General features: G+C 32.9%; 1 protein-coding gene and 1 non-coding gene across 2 annotated transcripts; both read left to right on the forward strand.

Moving 5' to 3' along the window:
• The first annotated feature begins 535 nt into the window (after window positions 1–535).
• LOC149000435 (uncharacterized) lies at window positions 536–20959 on the forward strand. Its single transcript, XM_089139164.1, has 15 exons — window positions 536–691; window positions 785–1014; window positions 1645–1758; window positions 1874–2009; window positions 2345–2543; window positions 2865–3024; window positions 3112–3259; window positions 3361–3575; window positions 3776–3831; window positions 18730–18878; window positions 19214–19412; window positions 19734–19969; window positions 20129–20417; window positions 20660–20715; window positions 20813–20959. Exons 1-15 carry the CDS (start codon window positions 536–538, stop codon window positions 20957–20959), a joined length of 2490 nt encoding a protein of 829 aa, XP_088995290.1.
• TRNAH-GUG (transfer RNA histidin (anticodon GUG)) lies at window positions 9052–9123 on the forward strand. The gene has a single exon. It is a non-coding gene; the product is annotated as a tRNA-His (tRNA).
• Window positions 20960–24530: the final 3571 nt, after the last annotated feature.

Here is a 24530-nt window from a genome sequence, read left to right on the forward strand (position 1 = left end):
AGGTTTGGGCTGGATTTTACAACAACTGTTTAGTTTCAAAATAGATGCTTCTAAGACTCTAACTGATAATGTAGAGGATTTCTATAAATTGTCATGTGATTTGGCTGATTTAGATGAGGAATTATCTGATAATACCCTTGTTGTCCTATTATTGAATTATTTGCATGATTCTCATGTTGGTGTTAAGAATGCTATTAAATATGGTAGAAAATCTATAACCCTTGATGATGTGATGGAAGCATAGAAAGTTAGGGATATAGAGTTGAAAACTGAGAGGAAGGGAAAGCATGTGAGTGAGGGTTTGTATGTTAATTCTGAAAATAGAAGTGTGTATGAAACTAAGAAGAAGTTCAATAATAATAAGAAAAAGAAGAAGTTTGTTGCTAAGAATGGTAATGCAAGTACAAATCAGAATTTTAATGGAAGATTTAATAATAATAAAAGAATCTGTTATTATTGTAAGAAGGAATGACATATTAGGAAGTATTGTAGAGAGAGGTTACAAAAGAAACAAAATGAGGATGAAAATGAGAGAATGGAAGTTACACATGTAGTTGATGTGACTAGTGATGCTCTTGTTGTTTCCCCTTGTAGTGATCATGATGCTTGGATCTTAGATTCAGACTATACTTTCCATATGACTCCTAAAAGGGAGTGGTTTATCACTTTTGAGTCCATTAGAGGTGGTAAGGTGTTAATGGGTAATGATCATACATGTAATGTTATGGGGATTGGATCTATTAGACTAAGATTGAATGATGGGACTGTTAAAGATTTAGAATAGGTGAGACATATGCCTGGACTTAGGAGAAACTTGCTATCCTTGAGTCAGCTTGATTCTAGGGGTTTTCATTACACCTCTAGGGATGGTTCTCTTAGGGTTATGAGGGGTAGTAGTGTTGTGTTAACTGCTGAGTTGAAGAATGGTTTATATTTCTTAAATGGAAGTGTGGTTTTAGGGACTGCATCAGTCTCTAGTGGGGTTCTTAGTGAGGTGGAGCTTTGGCATAGAAGGTTGGGTCACATAAGTAGTAAGGGGCATGGACACTTGTATAAAAGTGGCCAAATAAGCCTTAAGAAATTTATCCCTTTGACTTTTTGTGATGTGTGTGCTATGGGTAAGTTTCATAAGACTAAATTCCCTCATTCTTCATATAAGACCACTCATGTCCTTGAATATATACAATTTGATTTGTGAGGAAGTCTAAATGTACATTTGTCTCTTTCAGGTGCCCAATATTTCTTGTCTATTATTGATAATTACTCTAGAAAGATTTGGCTATACTTTTTTAGAGATAAATCAGCTGTCTTTGATAAATTTCTAGAGTGGAAAGTTTTGGTTGAAAATCAAACTGAGAAGAAAGTCAAGAAACTTAGAACTGATAATGGTCTTGAATTTGTAAATGAAAAGTTTCTGATTTTTTGTAAGGAACATGGAATAACTAGACATAGGACATGCACATATATTCCTTAGCAGAATGGAGTGGCTAAGAGGATGAATAGGACAATCATGGATAGAGTTAGGTGTATATTTATTGAATATGGCCTAAGTAAGAAATTTTGGGCTGAAGCTGTTAGTATAGCTTGTTATGTCATTAATAAATCTCCTTGTTCCTCAATTGACTTTGATACACCTGATTTTAGGTGGAGTAATGTACATGCTGATTACAATGTGTTAAAACCTTTTGGTTGTGTTTGTTTTGTTCACCAAAACAAGGGTAAGCTTGAGCCTAGGGGTAGGAAGTGTGTCTTCCTAGGGTATCCTTTAGGTGTTAAAAGGATATAGGCTTTGGTATTTACAAGAAAATAATATTGTAATTAGTAGAGATGTAAAGTTCAATAAACTTGAATTTATGAAATTTGATTCATATAGTGTTAGATCTAACGCCCATGACCTAGATAAGACCATATTTGAGGTGGAGTTAGGGGATAAATCTAAAACTGAGATTGATGAACCTGATCCTAAGGTTGAGGATGATGATCTAGAAGTTGGTAGTGGTTCTTTAGAGGTTAAAGAAGAGCTTGAAGATGAGGATCATTAGATAATTATTTATTGACTAGAGATAGGTCTAAAAGAGAGATTAAGATGCCTTCTAGATATGCTAATACGAGTGAATCTAATTCATGTCCAAATCTGATTTCTTATGCTCTTAATGTGGCTGACCAGCTTGAGGGATGTGAGCCTAGGACTTATAAAGAGTTTCTTGATTGTGTGGATAGCAAGCATTGGCTTGTTGCCATGGAAGATGAAATGGAATCTTTGATGAAAAATCATACTTAGACTCTTGTTGATAGACCCAAAGGAAAGAAGCTAATTGGTTGTAAATGGGTTTATAAATTTAAGGCTGGTATTCCTGGTATAGAACAACCAAGATATAAGGCAAGACTAGTAGCTAAGGGTTATTCTCAAGTTGAGGGAATAGATTATAATGAAGTATTTTCACCTGTTGTGAAACATACTTCTATTAGGGTTCTTCTTGCCCTTGCTGCTGTCTTTGATCTTGAACTTGAACAATTGAATGTTAAAACTGCATTCTTGAATGGTAAGTTGGATGAGCATATATATATGGTTCAGCCTGAGGGCTTTGTTGTTAAAGGGAGTGAGACTAAGGTCTATTTGTTGTTAAGGTTTTTGTATGGCTTAAAACAATCACCTAGGCAATGGTATAAAAGATTTGATGAATTCATGCTCAAGAATAGGTACAAGAGAAGCTATTATGATAATTGTGATTATTATTGTGAGTTTGGTCCTAATTCTCTCATTTATCTCTTGTTTTATGTGGATGACATGCTGATTGCATCAAAGGATAAATTTCAGATTTGTAAACTTAAGTCTATGTTGAAATCTGAATTTGAAATGAAAGATTTTGGGGCTGCTAAAAGGATTCTTGGCATAGATATTCATAGGGATAGGCCTAGTGGTATTTTGACCTTGTCTCAAGCTGGTTATATTTATAAACTTGTTAACAAGTTTGGACATGATAATATTAGAACTGTTAATACTCCTCTTGGTGCTCATTTCAAGTTTAGAATGAATTCTAATGCTGTTGTAACTGATAGACCATATCAAGAATGTATTGGTAGTCTCATGTATTCTATGGTTTGTTGTAGGTCTAATATTCCTTATTCAGTTGGTCTTGTTTGTAGATACATGAGTAGGCCATGTGATTCACATTGGAATGCAGTTATGTGGTTGTTGAGATATCTGAAAATTTTTGCATCTTATAAGATTGTTCATGATAATTCTTGTGCTAATAAGGTTAGCATTATTGGGTATTGTGACTCTGATTTTACCGTTGATTTGAATAAAAGAAGATCCATAACTGGGTACTTGTTTACTATTGGTGCATGAGTTGGAAGTCCACACTCCAACATGTGATGGCACTTTCAACCACTGAGACTGAGTATATTGCCTTGTCTGAGGCTGTTAAGAAATGCATTTGGCTTAAGGGGCTTCTAAGGGAGCTTGGTTTTCATAACTTGCATTCTTTTGTTTATTGTGATTCTCAGAGTACTTTGTGTCTTGCTAGGAACAGTGTGTTTCATGAAAGAATAAAGAATGTTGATGTAAAATTGTACTTTATTAGAGATATAATTTCTAAATGTCTAATTGATGTATGTAAAATAGATACTTCTATTAACCCTGCAGATATTATGACCAAAGTAGTACCTGTTGATAAGTTTAAGTCTGCTTTAAACTTGTTAAAATTATTATCTCTATAGTTTGTTTTACATTTTTTTTATATTTATTTGATGGGTTTGTGTTGACTCTCAGGTACATGCAACGTCAAAATAGTAGAGTCAAGGTGGAGAATGTTGTATATTGTAAGGGTATGCTTGTCTTTTACTCTTTAATAGGACAGGGGAATCTTATGTATATGTTTGAGGGGCATTTATGTCTTATCAGTCCTTTGTATATATGCTTTAGCATATGGGGTTTAGGGCATTGATTCTTTTTCCTCTCATCTTCTTCTCTCTCTCTCCTCTGGTTCTCGTTTGCTTTCTGGTCTGCGAGAGAAGCCGAAAGGCTTGCTGTTTGTGCTTGAAGCTACTGGTTCAAGAGCCATTGAAGTGTGATTGTTGAAGCTTGCTTGCTTTTGAAGGCTTAAGAGAATCCCTGCATATGGTGTATTCGGTTGCCTTAAAGAGATGATAGAAACGCCGATGTAAACAGGTGCTTTCGTTCTTGTTTAGATTATCCTCTTCTTGTCTCATGCTTGGGCTCTTGTTGGGTAGATTTCATAGTGTTGTAACCTCCTTCTCTTGACTATTGGATGATTGTATGTCATGATGAGTTCACAACTCATCCTTGGATGTAGGTCTTAAGGACCGATCCAAGTAAAATTACTGGTGTCTTGTTCTTTCTTTATTTCTTGTTTCAATTCCGCTGTATATAGGTTATATTTCTTAACAAAAGTGATGGAATAAATTTTACCACAAAACTAGTATAATTCTAATGAACCCCTAGAATTCTAACTCGTGGGACACTGAAGAAGTATAAATAAATCAAAAGTAGGAAGACTTACCATAAACCCATTTCAAAAGGAAGCATTTCCCACTTGTAGACACAACATCCTGAGACACCCTGAATGCAAAACAAAGATTTTAGCAAGATTGATCCATTGGAACTTGGATCAATGCATCACAGAAACAATGTAGAGGGTCAACCTGAAGATAAATTCTCTCAATTTTCAACCTAACAAAATTTCAATGACAAAAAACATGAGACAAAAAAAAAATTAAAAAGATAAATTCTAGCATGCTAGCATCTTTACCGTCCTTAAAATCATGCTGTCAAAGTGAGAAGAACTATTGGGAACAGCTGCCCAATTGCCCAAAAATTAGGGATTGAGGTAAACAAAGAGAGATTCACATGATATGTGCTCCGTCTTCCCTTCATGAGAGGAAGAGATTGGGAGAGATCGAGAGAGACTGAGAGAGAGTGAGAGAAATTGATTAAAATACCTTACTTCGTCTTCCCAATTCGTGAGAGGAGATTGAGAGAGATCAATTGAAATACCTTGCTTCGTCTTCCCAATTCATGAGAGGAGATTGAGAGTACCTTCATGGATCGTTGGAATCTTGAAGATATGGATTCGATTTCTATGAAATCCCTAGAGAAAAATTTAAAAGATATAATATTTGGAATCTTATTTTATTTTTGGGATTGCATTGCTCATTTTTGATATTTCCATAGAGAATCATTTCCTAATACGATTTTTACTTTATAAAATATATTGTTCATTCCTATTGTACAAGTGTTTTTTTCTTTTTTAATCTTGAAGATATGCGATTCGGTTTCTATGAAATCCCTAGAGAAAAATATGAAAGTACGATATTTGGAATCTTATTTTATATTTTGGGTTGCGTTGCTCATTTGTGATTTCTGTGGTATTTTCATAGAAATTTTCAAGTTTTACAAATATATTGTTCCTTCCTATTGTACATAAGATTTTTTTTTTTAAATATACCTTAAAAGAATAACCACAATTTACCTATTTATCAATATTTTATTTTAATTATTACATTTTCAAAAAAAAATACAAATTGTACCTTATTTTATTACTTTATTAAAGAAGTACCATATTGACCATATCTTTTTCCCTCAAAATATAAAATATTATTTATTTTCAAAAATTCAAATAGAGTAAAAGGAAATAAAATCGTTGAGGAAATGATAGGATTTAGGAAAATATTTTCTTTTTATTGTTTCTAAATATAATTAATTAGTAACTAAAATGTAAAAGATATCCAATAGAAAAACTAATGAGGATTTTTTTTTTAATTGAGAATCAATAAATAGGATTGAAATTTTATTAAAAAAATAGAAAACCAAAATCGTGGAATGCATAAAATTATAAGAAAACTTTCCCTTAAAATGTTGGCATAAACTTTTGAGTTTTTTTTTCTTAAAAGGTAATTTTCTTCATTAGAAATAGATTTTTTTTAATGGAATATAAGAGATTGGATCAATTAATATAAAAGGAAGGTGGAATTTTGGTATGATATTAGAGATTGGACCAATTGATATGAAAGAAAGGTGTAATTTAATAAAAAGTTCTTTATTATGAATTAAATCGATTCATTGGATTTAAAATGACAATATTTATGAGTGAATTCATCAGATGCTTTTATTAGTGGTTCATATGAAAGGTTGTTAGAGATTGAAAACAAAAATGTGACTCTCTTGCCAATGTGGGTTAGTTGAGCGGTTAAAAGCTCAGACTTCCATGGGAAGGTCTTGGGTTGGTGCATTTCGTACAAAAAAAAAATAGTGACTCTTCAAAAAAAAAAGGAAAGAAAAAATATTATGTTTTACTCTTATGTTCATAAAAAATCTCTTTTTTAATTTTGGATAATGTTGGATTTTATCATTTTAAAAAAAAAAAAGTTCCTAACAATCGATTACAAGGAAATTGTTTGAGATTAAAAAAAAAATACATAATATCCAAGTAAAGAATTGGAAGTTTTAGGGTGGACATGCCTTAGAAGAGGATGGTTTAAGTGCAACACGGATGCTGCTGTGAAAGTGAAGGAATGCTACGCTCAATTAGCTGGGGTGATTCGGGATCAAGAAGGCCTGTTCAGAGGAGGATTTGCTATCAAGATTCCTCTATGCCATGTAGTAGAGGCGGAACTACGCGCAATCAAAGAAGGGGTAAAGGTAGCGTTGGATATGGGAGCATGGCCACTCCAAATAGAATCAGACTCGCTGAAGGCCATAAGGTTACTGGAACCGAAGCCTATATGCTTCTCGAGGCCATGTTAGATTTAGTCATGTGAGGCGTCAAAATAACAAGGCTGCTGATTGGTTGTCTAAGAGGCAGCTAATTGGAAGAGATGATCTGGTCTTTTTCAATGATCCCCCGCAGGAAATGACGACACCTTAGAGAGGTTGTCTCAAGAGTTGTGCTCTAGTTTGATTTGTTTTGTTTTTTGGTCTTTGACCCCGTAACAAAATATACATATATATATATATATATATATATATATATATATACAAAAAGATAGTAAAAAATACTATTTGTTTTCTTTATTTTTCAATCTCAAACAACCTTATCTATATGAACCACAATGTTTTGTAACCAAAAAAATATATATATATCATAAAAAGAGAGTAAAAATACTATTTGTTTTCTTTATTTTTTTCAACCTCAAACAACCTTATCTATATGAACCACAATGTTTTGTAACCAAAAAAAAAAAAAAAAAAAAAAAAAAAAAAAAAAAAAAAAAAAAAAAAAAAAAAAAAAAAAAAAAGTTACATTGCACACCTAGCTATGGTGGGTGAGTTTCCCAGAGGGGATTTTTTGCATCCACAAGGATTCGATACCAGAACCTTGCTTGAGCAGACCAAGCTGCTTACCACTTGGACCAACCCCGTTGGTTTTTAATATTTTCTTTGAATGTATATAATCGAAGTTCAAATTAAAAAACAAATTTTCCGTAGAAACCTCAAATCAGGAAATAGATTTTTTGGAGAAAGAAGAATAATAGATAATATTTCTTTCTTACTTTCTTTCTTTCTTCATGCATGAGAATCTTGAACAATGGGATTCTAATCCACTTGGTGGAAGCCATCGTTATCCTCTTGTCTTCTTTCAGTAAGTACTATTATCATATGTTGTCTCCTTTTGGAATTCCAAGTTACTATTGACTGATAGTGGTTTCTCTCTCTTTGAATATTGACAGATTCTCCTACCTTTGGGGTAGCATTCAAAGACAGTGTGTTGTATTGACTTACGACAATGGTTGATCGCTAATACGAGCTTAGGAATTAATTGATCCAACCAAGAAGGGAACTTCATTTGAGTTTTATATTAGTTGCAATCTATTTCTTAATGATCAAATATTCAAACCGGACCGACCACGGTTCGGTTTGACCAATACTCAATATGATGAGCCGGTCAAATAGAGTTGATGGACGGTTTGACCATAACGGATAACCATGGAGATCAATCATCAAGAACAATCGGATTTCCAACCATAACAAACTACCGAACAGATAAGGTTAAGAGGTTATATGGATAAAAGAGTCTTGAGCGAATTCATCAGCAAGAGTCTAAGCAGGACTCGATCACTAAAGGGCATGTAAACATCTTGGAATCTATATAAATAGATCTAAGGACGATAAAAAGGGAAGCAAAATCATTTAATAATTGGATTGGTTGTAGGAAGAGAGTTATTCAGGAGAAAAAATAGATATTTTAAGTTCATTTATAGGTTTATGAAATCCAACTAAGAATAAAGTCAAGGAAAATCAAATGCCACAATAGAAGGAAATGAATCAATGTCCACAACTTGGATAGATTAGATTCATTACTGCACTATACAAAAAAACTTCCCCATTTGTAAAAGTTTTGCAGCTACTATAATCATAAAAGTCAATACAAAATCTCAAAGGGCGTTTTGTAAATAAAATTTTATGCTCTTATTGGAAAAAAAAATTTTATTATGTTTTATTCGTTTATATTTTTAAAGTAACATTTCCATTGCCAAGAATTAAACCCGGATTTCCTAGGTGAAAAACTAGATATCCTAACTGCGACAAGAGATTGGTAATTGTTTGTATTCATATATATATATATATATATATATATATATATATATATATATAGATATTTTCATTTATGCAATGAGTATGATGTTTGGCAATGTCCTACTAAGAATTTCTTTGATTTCTTTCAAGAACTCATCATCATTATGCACATCAACAAGAATTTCTTTAGATTTTTTTTACAAAATGTGAAACTGGATGTATCAATTAAGAACAACAAAGATAAAGGCATTCCGATTGGGATGAATTAAAACGGAAAAAATTCATACACAGTGAAAACGTTATCAAAAATGCTTCGGCTGAGAACCCTTTTTGAGCCTGATATTTTTCAATTAAGCAAAATTATTTAGTTATCTGTTACCCGCAAAATAAAATTTCTTCGGTGTTCATCAATACTTTCTTTCCACATTTTGGCCTTTGGGGGGCCTATCCCCGGGATGTTTAGTTATAGATTTACATGTGATTACTTATAAATTCCAGTCAAATAAAATCTTGTGGCTGTAGTTTAGTGGTTAGAATTCCACGTTGTGGCCGTGGAGACCTGGGCTCGAATCCCAGCAGCCACAATGCTTCCGACCTTAGTTTAATTGGTAGAGCAGCCACAGGTGATTTGGACTATTGTTGGAGAATACCTAACAGGTGATCCTTAGGTTGCTGGTTCAAATCCAGGTCTTTTTTTTTTTTTTTTTTTCTTTTTCTTCTGTGGTAGTTGTTATATATAATTTAAATATAAGGCAAAGTTTCGCCCATGGCCCCAAATTGCAATACAATTGAAAGATGAAGATCCTTAGCCAATCTGGAGAGCTTGATGTTACAATCGAGCGAACCACATGAATGAAGTTGAGTCACACCTTGAGTGTTGTCTTTAAGTTAATTGATGCACCCTACTACCAAGGGTTCTTCGCACCACCACCTCCAACTAGAAGATGAGGTAGTTTTTCTACTCCCTTCAAGGAGACAAAAGCTAGAGCACAACACTCAGACAAACTCAAAGGAAGAAACTTTTAAAATAAGTAACAAATAATTGCAATACAATTGAAAGATGAAGATCCTTAGCCAATCTGGAGAGCTTGATGTTGCAATCGAGCGAACCACATGAATGAAGTTGAGTCACATCTTGAGTGTTGTCTTTCAGTTAATTGATGCACCCTACTACCAAGGGTTCTTCGCACCACCACCTCCAACTAGAAGATGAGGTAGTTTTTCCACTCCCTTCAAGGAGACAAAAGCTAGAGCACAACACTCAGACAAACTCAAAGGAAGAAACTTTTAAAATAAGTAACAAATAATACAAGTGTGAGGAGTGTCTCTATTACACACCACATGCAAGGAAAGGGTTTAGTTTATATAGATCCAAACCACACCTTACACCCCTTGAGATTCACAAGGCAATGAATTGGGTCATTAAATCACAATGACTCACCTCATCACAAGGGGGAGAATCAATGGGCTTGTCCCTTCTCCACTAATGTAAAAATAAACCACCTTGACCTAACCTCCCCATTAAATGGAGAATTAACTCTCACATTCACCTCTTTTGTATGAGTTTGATTTAATCCATTCAATAACCTTAAGTACACTCATGTTAATGACCATGAATGGTCATGAAGTATAAATGAGAATTGAAGGTCAATAATTAGAATTTGAGTAAATTCCACCCTTCAAGCAGTAAGCCCATCTCATCACCATGATCAAGACCTTTAAAACCCATGATCAATGTCATGAAGAGCCTCATAACCAAGGTCATGAAGGGCCTCCTTTACCCATGGGTGCCTCATTACCACCCGTACCTCATGGGTCCCACAAACTAACAAAACAATTAAATAAAAAAAATGCAAAAACTAATTTTGAAACTTAATAGATTTTAATAAAAAACCTAACAATCCCCCACAAGTTTCAAAATTACAAAAAATGTCACGTGTTGTGACTGTATTAGACAGTAAATGACACATCACTGTAAGGGTGTTCGGGACTTGAACCTACACTAAGTCTAATGAGTCACACTACAAAGTGCATAAAGAGTCGAACACCTTGAACCTTTCCTCATTAGCGTAGTTAACCGTCCCATCATCCATATCCTAAAAGTCAACTTTTGGAGCTACCCTTTATATATCACATTGGACTTTTGAACCGGCCATGTCCCTTGTCTTGGATTCATGAATGTTTTGAAACTAAATAGATTTTAATAAAAAACCTAACAATCCCCCACAAGTTTCAAAATTACAAAAAATGTCACGTGTTGTGACTGTATTAGACAGTAAATGACACATCACTGTAAGTGTGTTCGGGACTTGAACCTACACTAAGTCTAATGAGTCACACTACAAAGTACAGGAAGAGTCGAACACCTTGAACCTTTCCTCATTAGCGTAGTTAACCGTCCCATCATCCATATCCTAAAGGTCGACTTTTGGAGCTACCCTTTATATATCACATTGGACTTTTGAACCGGCCATGTCCCTTGTCTTGGATTCATGAATGTTTAGAGAACTCGCCTATAAGTTTTTATTGGCGGAGGCCAAACACGCTACATCCACTTAGGTTAGTCTCTGATGTGCATTACAACTAACACGCCCCACATTTGCCATATTAGATAACATGTCCATAATTAAAATTTTGGAAAAGAGACCACTCTTTGGGACTCTCAACTTACACAAGTATAAAAGCCAACTAGAATGTACATGCAAGTATCAGCCCAAAAAAGATTTCTATCAACTCCATGTAGGTTATGTGATACTTTTCACTTGCTTCTATGTCTAAACATACAAACCATGCACAGGGGCGGACTTGTAGAGGGGCCAAGGGGGGCCATGCCCCCCCCCCCGGATTTTTAGAAAATAGTACTAATTCCTTTATTTTTTTTATAGTTTTTATATAAATTTCTTTAAATTTTCTGATTTTTTCTCTTCCCACATGTGAAATGTCAATATTTGCCCCCGCCCCCAAATATTGAGAACAATTTTCAAAGGTAAAATAATGGGTATAAACAACATTCTTAATTAAAAACTAACTCCTCAATCCCTATTTATTCTCTCCTCTCTTCTCTCTCATCTTTTCTTCCTATTTATTCTATTATCTTTCTATAAACGTGGGTATCCCTATTTATTCTCTCCTCTCTTTTCGCTCATCTTTTCTTCCTATTTATTCTCTTCTCTTTCTATAAACGTTGGTTAAGGAAAATTTTGAAAAAAAATCTTATTAGATATTCAAAATTTCATTCCTAATTAAAAACTAACTCCTCAATCACTATTTATTCTCTTCTATCTCTTCTCTCCTTCCTTTCTTCCTATTTATTCTCTTCCCTTTCTATAAGCGTGGATTAAGAAAATTTGGAAAAAACATATACTAGACAATTAGGTACTCTTTCTCTCTCTCAATTTATTTATCATTTCTCTTTTTCTCTTTTGTCTTTTTTTTATTCTTTTTATTTGATTTTATATTCTATGTTTCATTATTTTTTCTGCAATTTTTGTTATGTGATTTTGTATTGTGATTTGTGAATAAAATATCTATAGTTAGTAAAGGTAACTACCATTGGTTTGCATCTATTACCCTTAAAAAAAAAATTTGTTTACATCCATACCAAAGAAAATTTTGGCTTGCAACTAACTTTTTAGGGTTGAAGTCATGTGTGTATATATATATACTAGTAAAAAATTACATGTGCAAATGCACGTGACTATACATGAGAAAAAAGATAATAATAAGGAAGAAAAGAAAGAGACTGCTAATGAAATATAAACATGGAAAACAAAATAAAAAAACAAGGATTTTAATCAATGTTATACAACCTAACTTTGAATGTGTATTTATCTTAAACTTTAAGGTCATTAGTTAATTGATGTCTATAATAATAGATGTTTTATTTGCTTAATTCAAATAAACTTAAAATTGTTGTTTCATTTATATCATCTAATGCTTAGGTAGTCCTTTGAATTTGTCTTTGTTTTTTATATTATTTTTTGTTGTGTTCTTTTTTGACAATACTCTTTTTAATGTATGACAATTTCAGCTTTGAAACTACAAAATTTTTCATAAAGAAGGTTTTACTTACAAAGCTATATCGAATAACAAATGAGAATTTAGCTATATCAAATTTCTTAAATTGTATGTTAGGTTCTCACTTCTTTGATTGAACTCCACCTCATCATAGAGAATTTAGAGTTCAAACCACCTTTTTATAGAGAATTTGATTTGGTGTAAAGAAGCTGCTTATTCTTTTAATTGTTATTGTAGATAATAAGCACTACCTTTTTAAACTTGCCAATCCTTAAGTCACTTGTTCGTCAATGGGTATTGGCTTTCTCATATGCACAATCAAGTAATCATCTTTTGTACTTGACGGAATTTCAACACTATAATTGATGCCCAACTAATTACTTGATGCATTAAAATGAAAAGGCATGTTTAAATCATTAAACCAATATAAAAACAATAAAAACTTCATTTGAAACAATTGATGTACATTGCGTGTATAGTAATCTTCTTTTCTAGTTTAGCGATCTATTGTTTCAAATGATCAATTCATAATCCATCGGCAAATAGTAGAAAGACAGATCAACATTAAAAACAAAAATTTCAATTGGGTGCTTTGACACTCTAGCAATTAATTTCTCTTGCCATTTAGTCCTTTTATTTTTGTTTTTAGTTAATTCAAACATATTTTTGGCATCGATTATATTATGTCTCGTGATTGGATTTAATTACACATTAAACTAAGATGTCGTATTTAATTTGCACTGTAGCTTGAGGTGATGCTCAACACTGATTTAGCGCACCTATCAATCTCTTTTTCTGAAGAAGCTGTTTTGCAAGCCATTTTCCCTCAATATTTCTAAACGTGTATATACACAAGTAAGAAGAAGATGAGAAACAAATTAATAAGAGGGACAAAATTAACACGATTTCACAAAGGTTACTTTTGTTTCACATCAACTCATTAGGCATTCTCTTACCCCAAAAAAAAAAATTCATTAGGCATTCCTTACTCCAATGTTTGGACCGGTCAAATTATCGGATCATAGGTCCTAAAAGTTCAACTTCAAGAGTTGATTAAATTATAAAATATCAATACATCATAAGTAAGAATTTAAATTTAAATTTGCTTAAGCCTTGCCTTTCTCATGCATTTGCCTCTCATGTTGTGAGGAATTAGCTTCAAAAGGAATTAGGAAATTTTCATTAGAACTATGAACATTTACTCGATGCTAGTGGTCATTAGAAGATCTAGACTTGGAACTAACTTAACTACCAACAATGACTTCTTGAATTAAAAGAATGACTGATAACAAAAGACTCCTAGACCTAACTAAACCACAAATTCTATAAAAAAAAAAAAAAACAAACTCTTAAAAGATAAGAACCCTTCTTGTAAAAGAGTCTTACCTTATCCACAACTTTGACCAAGTCAAACATAACTCAATAAACTAAAATGGATTGTAATTCTCAAAATACCAACTCAAATAAAAAAGTAAAAATAAAACTATTTCCATAGCCCTCGGATCGATCGAGGGGGATTCTAGCTATATCCATATTAACCCCTAAAGGGACAAGGAAAATGATCTAATAACCCTATGATGGATTCAATTAGCATGATTAGGGGGTTCTTGGGGCCCACTTTAGGGCTTGGCTGGGGGCTCAATCAATGGTCACATCACCAGGAAGAAAATCAAGTCTTCTCTGTTTAGTTCTTGATCAACACATAAACACACCATCCAACAACAAATACCACAAGATCTCCACTGTCTCCTCCTTTGTGTTCTATGTTTCTCTTACCTTCATTGTCCTACCATTACTCCCTCCAAAAACGAAGAGTATGTTAAATTCATGCACTCTGTAATAGACAGGTATCCATATGTCTCACCTCTCTTCTGCTTCATCTCCTATTATTTTTGTTCTTCACTTTTGTGTTACTATCTCAACTCTCTAAAAAACAGAAGAATGCATTGAAAAATCTTGCTTTTTATCCTATTGAAGAGGACTGATAGAAGTCAATAAATAAATGAATTTAAAAAATAAATTGAAATAAAAAAAGTTGGTAAGAATGACATGAATGAATGGATTAAAAAATCTAGCCTCATATACTTAGTGCAAGATTTTCAAGATCGTGCTAACACAAATATTTAGGTGTAAATACAAATAGTAATGCCATATTATTCTCTTCAAATTCAAATATTAGATGATGTTCATACCTTCTAAGAGCAAAAAAGGAATAGTAGAATAGTTCTTCTAGTTGTGATTTGTGAAGTCGGAATAAGTAGTCCTTCGCCAAAGATTTATGAAATCAAGAAGAAACCTAAATTCATGATCTGTCACCAAAAATAAAAAAATAAAAAATTACCACACCAAAAGAACTCAGTATTATATGAGTTAAACACAATAAAATCACAATTCAATTAATAAAGTCATTCTCAAATCAATAAAATCACAAAAATGTAGAAATTAAGGATGGGAAAGCTAAGAACAGAATAGAACACCATCGAGTGTATGCAACCTACTTTGCCTTCACGTAATGAAATTCAGGAACATTATCATCATACAGCCAACCAACTAACTATAGGAAGATTATGCAAAAATAACAACAATATTATCAGAGATTGTGGAAAGAAAAAAAAAAGGATTCAGCTTCATGCCGACCTTCATAGAGGCCATGCCAAAATAAGAGAGTAGACGGCCTACATATACAATAGCCATATGGAGACCGTTTTCAGAAAGAAAAAGAGAGAGCCTTAATTGAAGTTGTTGTATATTGTAAGGGTATACTTGTCTTTTACTCTTTAATAGGACAGGGGAGTCTTATGTATATGTTTGAGGGGCATTTCTGTCTTATCAGTCCTTTGTATATATGCTTTAGCATATGGGGTTTAGGGCATCGATTCTTTTTCCTCTCATCTTATTTTCTCTCTCCTCTAGTTCTTGTTTGCTTTCTGGTATGCGAGAGAAGCCGAAAGGCTTGCTGTTTGTGCTTGAAGCTGCTAGTTCAAGACCCATTGAAGTGTGATTGTTGAAGCTTGCTTGCTTCTGAAGGCTTGAGAGAATCCCTGCATATGGTGTATTCGGTTGCCTTGAAGAGAGTATAGAAACACTGTTGTAAACAGGTGCTTTCGTTCTTGTTTAGATTATCCTCTTCTTGTCTCATGCTTGGGCTCTTGTTGGGTAGATTTCATAGTGCTATAATCTCCTTCTCTTGACTACTGGATGATTACATGTCTTGATGAGTTCACAACTCATCCTTGGATGTAGGTCTTAAGGACATAACCAAGTAACATTACTGGTGTCTTGTTCTTTCTTTATTTCTTGTTTCAATTCCACTATGTATATGTTATATTTCTTAACAGTTTTGGCATCAGAGCATTGATTCGGTTGCTGGCTGGACTTGTTAATTCTTGATTAACCTATAATACTCTATTAGTATGTGATTCTGTTAGCTTCAAATTACTATATGTTGTTTTATTGATTCATTCTTAAACATCTTTAGCTTTGGTTACAATTTCTAGTAAATCTTTATTTATTACCGAAACCCTAACTTAGGGTTTTACTCAAATTGATTGAGGGCTTTTATATATATGTCTAATTGGTATAGTTTGCTTAAAAATCCCCTTGTTTATTGATTGAATTTGAGATCAAATTTGGCTGCCTGACTTGTAGACTAGTTCGGCCCTTAGGGTTTCTTCAAATTGGTTTGGGGCTTTTATGCTAAACAGATTGGATGTATGAAATAGATGTTTGATTCATGCTTATAATCTGAAATTAATCATATTTTAGTTTTCTAATTATAAGTTGCATATAGTTTGAAATTTGATTTTTTATTTATTACTTATTGTTAACAGCTCTTGGTTATTATTATTATTGGAGATTTATAATCTGTGATACATTAGTAATCTATTACTTGTTCTCTTGATCCTATTCTGACATTATCATACTATTTATTTTAGAAATTGTTTGTTTAAATTCTGAAATTGGTTAAGTAGATAATATTTTGTGTTACTGATTTAATTAGTTAGATATAATCTGACTGAGTTTACTTTATTCTTTTGTCATGGCCCCAACCCGGTATGAGTTGGAGAAATTTGATGGTAAGGATGATTTTATGGTATGGAAGAACAAAATGCATGCAATTCTAGTTCAAAATAGATGTCATAAGGCTTTAAAGACTGATAGAGAGGTCTCTTTATCTATGATTGAAGAAGATATGGAAGATATGCAAGATCTGTGCTATAGCACTATAATTTTGCACTTGAGTAACACTGTTACGAGAAGGGTAAGAGATTGTAAGACTGTAGCTCAGGTTTGGCTTAAACTTGAACAATTTTATATGGCTGCATCTATTCCTAATGTTACTTTATTGAAAGAACAATTGTGTAGTTTCAAAATAGATGCTTCTAAGACTCTAACTGATAATGTAGAGAAATTCTATAAATTGTCATGTGATTTGGCTGATTTAGATGAGGAATTATCTGATCTTGCTGTCCTATTATTGAATTCTTTGCCTAATTCTCATGTTGGTGTTAATAATGCTATTAAATATGGTAGAAAGTCTATAACCCTTGATGATGTGATGGAAGAATTGAAAGTTAGGGATATAGAGTTGAAAACTGAGAGGAAGGGAAAGCATGTGAATGAGGGTTTGTATGTTAATTCTGAAAATAGAAGTGTGTATGAAACTGAGAAGAAGTTCAATAATAATAAGAAAAAGAAGAAGTTTGTTGCTAAGAATGGTAATGCAAGTACAAATCAGAATTTTAATGAAAAGTTTAATAATAATAAAAGAATCTGTTATTATTGTAAGAAGGAAGGACATATTAGGAAGTATTGTAGAGAGAGGTTACAAAAGAAACAAAATGAGGATGGAAATGAGAGAATGGAAGGTACACATGTAGTTGATGTGACTAGTGATGCTCTTGTTCTTTCCCCTTGTAGTGATCATGATGCTTGGATCTTAGATTCAGGCTATATTTTCCATATGACTCCTAGAAGGGAGCGGTTTATCACTTTTGAGTCCATTAGAGGTGGTAAGGTATTAATGGGTAATGATCATGCATGTGATGTTGTGGGGATTGGATCTATTATACTAAGATTGAATGATGGGACTGTTTGAGATTTATAAAAGGTGAGACATGTGCCAAGACTTAGGAGAAACTTGTTGTCCTTGAGTCAACTTGATTCTAGGGTTTTTCATTACACCTCTAAGGATGGTTCTCTTAGGGTTATGAGGGGTAGTAGTGTTGTGTTAACTGCTGAGTTGAAGAATGGTTTATATTTCTTAAATGGAAATGTGGTTTTAAGGACTGCACCAGTCTCTAATGGGGTTCTTTGTGGAGCTTTGGCATAGAAATTTGGGTCACATAAGTAGTAAGGGGCTTGGCCACTTGTATAAAAGTGGCTAGATAAGCCTTAAGAAATTCAGCCCTTTGACTTTTTGTGATGTGTGTGCTATGGGTAAGTTTCATAAGACTAAATTCCCTCATTCTTCATATAAGACCACTCATGTCCTTGAATATATACATTCTAATTTGTGAGGAAGTCCAAATGTACCTTTGTCTCTTTCAGGTGCCCAATATTTCTTGTCTATTATTGATAATTACTCTAGAAAGACTTGGCTATACTTTTTTAGAGATAAATCAGTTGTCTTTGATAAATTTCTAGAGTGGAAAGTTTTGGTTGAAAATCAAACTGAGAAGAAAATCAAGAAACTTAGAACTGATAATGGTATTGAATTTGTGAATGAAAAGTTTCTGATTTTTTGTAAGGAACATGGAATAACTAGACATAGGACATGCACATATACTCCTCAGTAGAATGGAGTGGCTGAGAGAATGAATAGGACAATCATGGATAGAGTTAGGTGCATGTTGATTGAATCTAGCCTAATTTTGGGTTGAAGCTGCTAGTACAGCTTGTTATGGCATTAATAAATCTCCTTGTTCCTCAATTGACTTTGATACACCTGATTTTAGGTTGAGTAATGTACATGCTAATTACAATGTGTTAAAATCTTTTGGTTGTGTTTGTTTTGTTCACCAAAACAAGGGTAAGCTTGAGCCTAGGGGTAGGAAGTGTGTCTTCCTAGGGTATCCTTTAAGTGTTAAAAGGATATAGGCTTTGGTGTTTACAAGAAAAGAATATTGTAATTAGTAGAGATGTAAAGTTCAATGAACTTGAATTTATGAAAGTTGATTCATCTAGTGTTAGATCTAACGCTCATGACCTAGATAAGACCATTTTAGAGGTGGAGTTATGGGATAAATCTGAAACTGAGACTGATGAATCTGATCCTAAGGTTGAGGATGATGATCTAGAAGCTAGTAGTGGTTCTTTAGAGGTTAAAAAGAGCTTGAAAATGAGGATCCATTAGATAATTATTTATTGACTAGAGATAGGTCTAAAAGAGAGATTAAGAGGCCTTCTAGATATGCTAGTATGAGTGAATCTAATTCATGTCCAAATCTGACTTCTTATGCTCTTATTGTGGTTGACCAGTTTGAGGAATGTGAGCCTAGGACCTATAAAGAGTCTCTTGATTATGTGGATATCAAGCATTGGCTTGTTGCCATGGAAGATGAAATGGAATCTTTGATGAAAAATCATACTTAGACTCTTGTTGATAGACCCAAAGGAAAGAAGCTAATTGGTTGTAAATGGGTTTATAAATTTAAGGCTGGTATTCCTGGTGTAGAACAACCAAGGTATAAGGCAAGACTAATAGCTAAGGGTTATTCTCAAGTTGAAGGAATATATTATAATGAAGTATTTTTACCTGTTGTGAAACATACTTCTATTAGGGTTCTTCTTGCCCTTGGTGCTCTCTTTGATCTTGAACTTGAACAATTGGATATTAAAACTGCATTATTGAATGGTAAGTTGGATGAGCATATATATATGGTTCAGCCTGAGGGGTTTGTTGTTAAGGGGAGTGAGACTAAGGTCTGTTTGTTATTAAGGTCTTTGTATGGCTTAAAACAATCACCTAGGCAATGTTCTAAAAGATTTGATGAATTCATGCTCAAGAATAGGTACAAGAGAAGCTATTATGATAATTGTGTTTATTATTGTGAGTTTGGTCCTAATTCTCTCATTTATCTCTTGCTTTATGTGGATGACATGCTGATTGCATCAAAGGATAAATTTCAGATTTGTAAACTTAAGTCTATGTTGAAATCTAAATGTGAAATGAAAGATTTTGGGGCTGCTAAAAGGATTCTTGGCATAGATATTCATAGGGATAGGCCTAGTGTTGTTTTGACCTTGTCTCAGGTTGGTTATATTCATAAACTTGTTAGCAAGTTTGGACATGATAATATTAGAACTGTTAATACTCTTCTTAGTGCTCATTTCAAGCTTAGAATGGATTCTAATGCTGTTGTAACTGATAGACCACATCAAGAATGTGTTGGTAGTCTCATGTATTCTATGGTTTGTTGTAGGCCTGATATTGTTTATTTAGTTGGTCTTGTTTGTAGATACATGAGTAGGCCATGTGATTCACATTGAGATGCAGTTATGTGGTTGTTGAGATATCTAAAAAATTTTGCATCTTATAAGATTGTTTATGATAATTCTTGTGTTAATAAGCTTAGCATTATTGGGTATTGTGACTCTAATTTTACCGTTGATTTGGATAAAAGAAGATCCATAACTGGGTATTTGTTTACTATTGGTGGGAATCTAGTGAGTTGGAAGTCGAAGTCCACACTCCAACATGTGGTGGCACTTTCAACCACTGAGGCTGAGTATATTGCCTTGTCTAAGGCTGTTAAGGAATGCATGTGGCTTAAGGGGTTTCTAGGGGAGCTTGGTTTTCATGACTTGCATTCTCTTGTTTATTGTAATACCCAGAGTGCTTTGTGTCTTGCTAGGAACAGTGTGTTTCATGAAAGAACAAAGCATGTTGATGTAAAATTGCACCTTATTAGGTATATAATTTCTATGAGTCTAATTGATGTATGTAAAATAGATACTTTTATTAACCCTGCAGATATTATGACCAAAGTAGTACCTGTTGATAAGTTTAAGTCTGCTTTAAACTTGTTAAAATTATTATCTCTATAGTTTGTTTTACATTTCTTTTTTATATTTATTTGATGGGTTTGTGTTGACTCTCAGGTACATGCAACGTCAAAATAGCAGAGTCAAGGTGGAGAATCTTGTATATTGTACAGGTATACTTGTCTTTTACTCTTTAATAGAATAGGGGAGTCTTATGTATATGTTCGAGGGGCATTTCTGTCTTATCAGTCCTTTGTATATATGCTTTAGCATATGGGGTTTAGGGCATCAATTCTTTTTCCTCTCATCTTCTTCTCCCTCTCCTCTAGTTCTCGTTTGCTTTCTGGTCTGCAAGAGAAGCCGAAAGGCTTGCTGTTTGTGCTTGAAGCTGCTAGTTCAAGACCCATTGAAGTGTGATTGTTGAAGCTTGCTTGCTTCTGAAGGCTTGAGAGAATCCCTGCATATGGTGTATTCGGTTGCCTTGAAGAGAGTATAGGAACACTGTTGTAAACAGGTGCTTTCGTTCTTGTTTAGATTATCCTCTTCTTGTCTCATGCTTGGGCTCTTGTTGGGTAGATTTCATAGAGCTGTAATCTCCTTCTCTTGACTACTGGATGATTACATGTCATGATGAGTTCACAACTCATCCTTGGATTTAGGTCTTAAGGACATAACCAAGTAACATTACTGGTGTCTTGTTCTTTCTTTATTTCTTGTTTCAATTCCACTGTGTATATGTTATATTTCTTAACAGAAGTGATGCAATAAATTTTACCACAAAATTAGTATAATTCTAATAAACCCCTATAATTCTAACTCGTGGGACACTGAAGAAGTTTTATAAATAAATCAAAAGTAGGAAGACTTACCATAAACCCATTTCAAAAGGAAGCACTTCCCACTTGTAGACACAACATCCTGAGACACCCTGAACACAAAACAAAGATTTTAGCAAGATTGATCCATTGGAACTTGGATCAATGCATCACAGAAACAATGTAGAGGGGTCAACCTGAGGATAAATTCCCTCAATTTTCAACCTAACGAAATTTCAATGACAAAAACCATGAGACAAAAAAAAATTGAAAAGATAAATTCTAGCAAGCTAGCATCTTTACAGTCCTCTAAATCATGTTGTCAAAGTGAGAAGAACTATTGGAACAGCTGCCCAATTGCCCAAAAATTAGGGATTAAGGTAAACAAAGAGAGATTCACATGATATGCGCTCCGTCTTCCCTTCATGAGAGGAGGAGATTGGGAGAGATCGAGAGAGACTGAGAGAGAGTGAGAGAGATTGATTAAAATACCTTACTTCGTCTTCCCAATTCGTGAGAGGAGGAGATTGAGAGATATCAATTGAAATACCTTGCTTCGTCTTCCCAATTCATGAGAGGAGATTTAGAGTACCTTCATAGATCATTGGAATCTTGAAGATATGTGATTCGATTTCTATGAAATCCCTAGAGAAAAAGTTGAAAGATATAATATTTGGAATTTTATTTTATTTTTGAGATTGCATTGCTCATTTGTAATATCTGTGATATTTCAATAGAAAATCCTTTCCTAATATGATTTTTACTTTATAAAATATATTGCTCATTCCTATTGTACAAGTGTTTTTTTTTTTTTTTTTTTAAAATCTTGAAGATTGGTGATTCGGTTTCTATGAAATCCCTAGAGAAAAATATGAAAGTACGATATTTGGAATCTTATTTTATATTTTGGGTTGCGTTGCTCATTTGTGATTTTTGTGGTATTTTCATAGAAATTTTAACTTTTTAAAAATATATTGTCCCTTCCTATTGTACATAAGATTTTTTTTTTTTAAATATACCTTAAAAGGATAACCACAATTTACCTATTTATCAATATTTTATTTTAATTATTACATTTTCAAAGAAAAATACAAATTGTACCTTATTTTATTACTTTATTAAAGAAGTACCATATTGACAGTATTTTTTCCCCAAAATATAAAATATTATTTATTTTCAAAAATTCAAATAGAGTAAAAGGAAATAAAATCGTTGAGGAAATGATAGGATTTAGGAAAATATTTTCTTCTTATTGTTTCTAAATATAATTAATTAGTAACTAAAATGTAAAAAATATCCAATAAAAAAAACCAATGAGGATTTTTATTTTTTTTAAATTGGGAATCATTAAATTGGATTGAAATTTTATTAAAAAAATAGAAAACCAAAATCGTGGAATGCATAAAATTATAAGAAAACTTTCTCTGAAAATGTTGGCTTAAACTTTTGAGTTTTTGTTTCTTAAAAGGTAATTTTCTTCATTATAAATAGATTTTTTTAAATAGAATATTAGAGATTGGATCAATTAATATAAAAGGAAGGTGGAATTTTTTTTTTTTTTTTTTTGGTACTGGTGCTTTTTTAATACTGGAAATTAAACGTCACCGGATGGATGCGAACCCATGACCTCCCCATTGGTATGATATTAGAGATTGGACCAATTGATATAAAAGAAAGGTGTAATTTAACAAAAAGTTCTTTATTATGAATTAAATGGATTCATTGGATTTAAAATGACAAAATTTATGAGTGAATTCATCAGATGCTTTTATTAGTGGTTCATATGAAAGGTTGTTAGAGATTGAAAACGAAAATGTGACTCTCTTGCCAATGGTGGGTTAGTTGATCGGTTAAAAGCTTAGACTTTCATGGGGATCAAGGTCTTGGGTTCGCACCCATCCGGCGACATTTCACAAAAAAAAAATATATGTGACTCTTCAAAAAAAAAGGAAAGAAAAACTATTATGTTTTACTCTTATTTTCATTAAAAAAAAAAATCTCTTTTTTTATTTCGGATAATGTTGAATTTTATCATTGGAAATTTTTTTTTCTAACAATCGATTACCAGAAAAATGGTTTGAGATTAAAAAAAAATACATAAATATATATATATACTTTCTAATTTTAAAAACATCTCTTCCCTATTTCATAGAGGTTTTTATTAGTGATTTATAAGGAAGATTATTTGAGATTGAAAAAAAAAAAATACTCCCTTAAAGAAATTTTTTTCTCGATTTAATTTAATTTTACGAATTTAAATAAAAAAACTATATAAAAAGGATACCAATAATTTATGTGTAAAATATTAAATAACAACAAACCTAATACAAAAAAGATGACATTTAAATAAAGATAAAGGATACAATAGTCAAGTGAAATATTTGCATAAAAAGAGGAGAACATGCTTTTATAATAGTAGTTAGAAAACATCTCTTCCTTTTTTTTCATAGAGGCTTTTATTAGTGATTTATAAGGAAAATTGTTTGAGATTGAAAAAAATACTTTCTTTTCTAGGAAAATTTTTTCTCAATTTAATTTAATTTTACATATTTAAATAAAAAAAGACATAAAAGAATGACAAAATTGCAACTTAACAGTTTCTTTACCCTTCTCAACCCTATTAAAAGGCTATAAATAGTTATACGTAAAAACCTACTTCTAGGAAGACTAAGTTGCCCCTAAACCCACCCCCCAAAAAAAAAAAAAGAAGAAAGGAATACAAGACGTTCAAATAGTTTGGGCCCACAATCAGCTATTTTGAGGGATTCAAAATTCTAAATAAGACACATGCTTATTAGTTGTTGTCTCTAGAACAGGCTTGTGCTGCCCAATCAGTTGGATTTCCTCACACACGGAAGAGTTAGTGCAGCCAGACCTTTGGTAAGTCAAGGAACCGTCTCTAACAATCAAATCAATGTGGACCCAACAGTGAAGGCTCAAAGTAAAGTTCTCAGAACATAAACAAATAGCATTAGAGGGTTGCTCATACTTGCTAAGGCTCAAGGACTTGATTTATATAGGCATTAGCTCAAACCATTTAGCCCATGTATTTAGCTCACTCGATGGTATGGACAGTCGGATGTGATCCCAGTTTCCTTCAGGACCATATCCCCACATATGGCAATTCCCTAGATTGGCTCTAATTGAGTTGTTATCCCCAAAGGCACTCCTTG

Source organism: Hakea prostrata, chromosome 11, assembly GCF_041222555.1.
Source record: "Hakea prostrata isolate BN-2017 chromosome 11, UWA_Hpros_2, whole genome shotgun sequence".
NCBI classification, from domain to species: Eukaryota; Viridiplantae; Streptophyta; class Magnoliopsida; order Proteales; family Proteaceae; genus Hakea; species Hakea prostrata.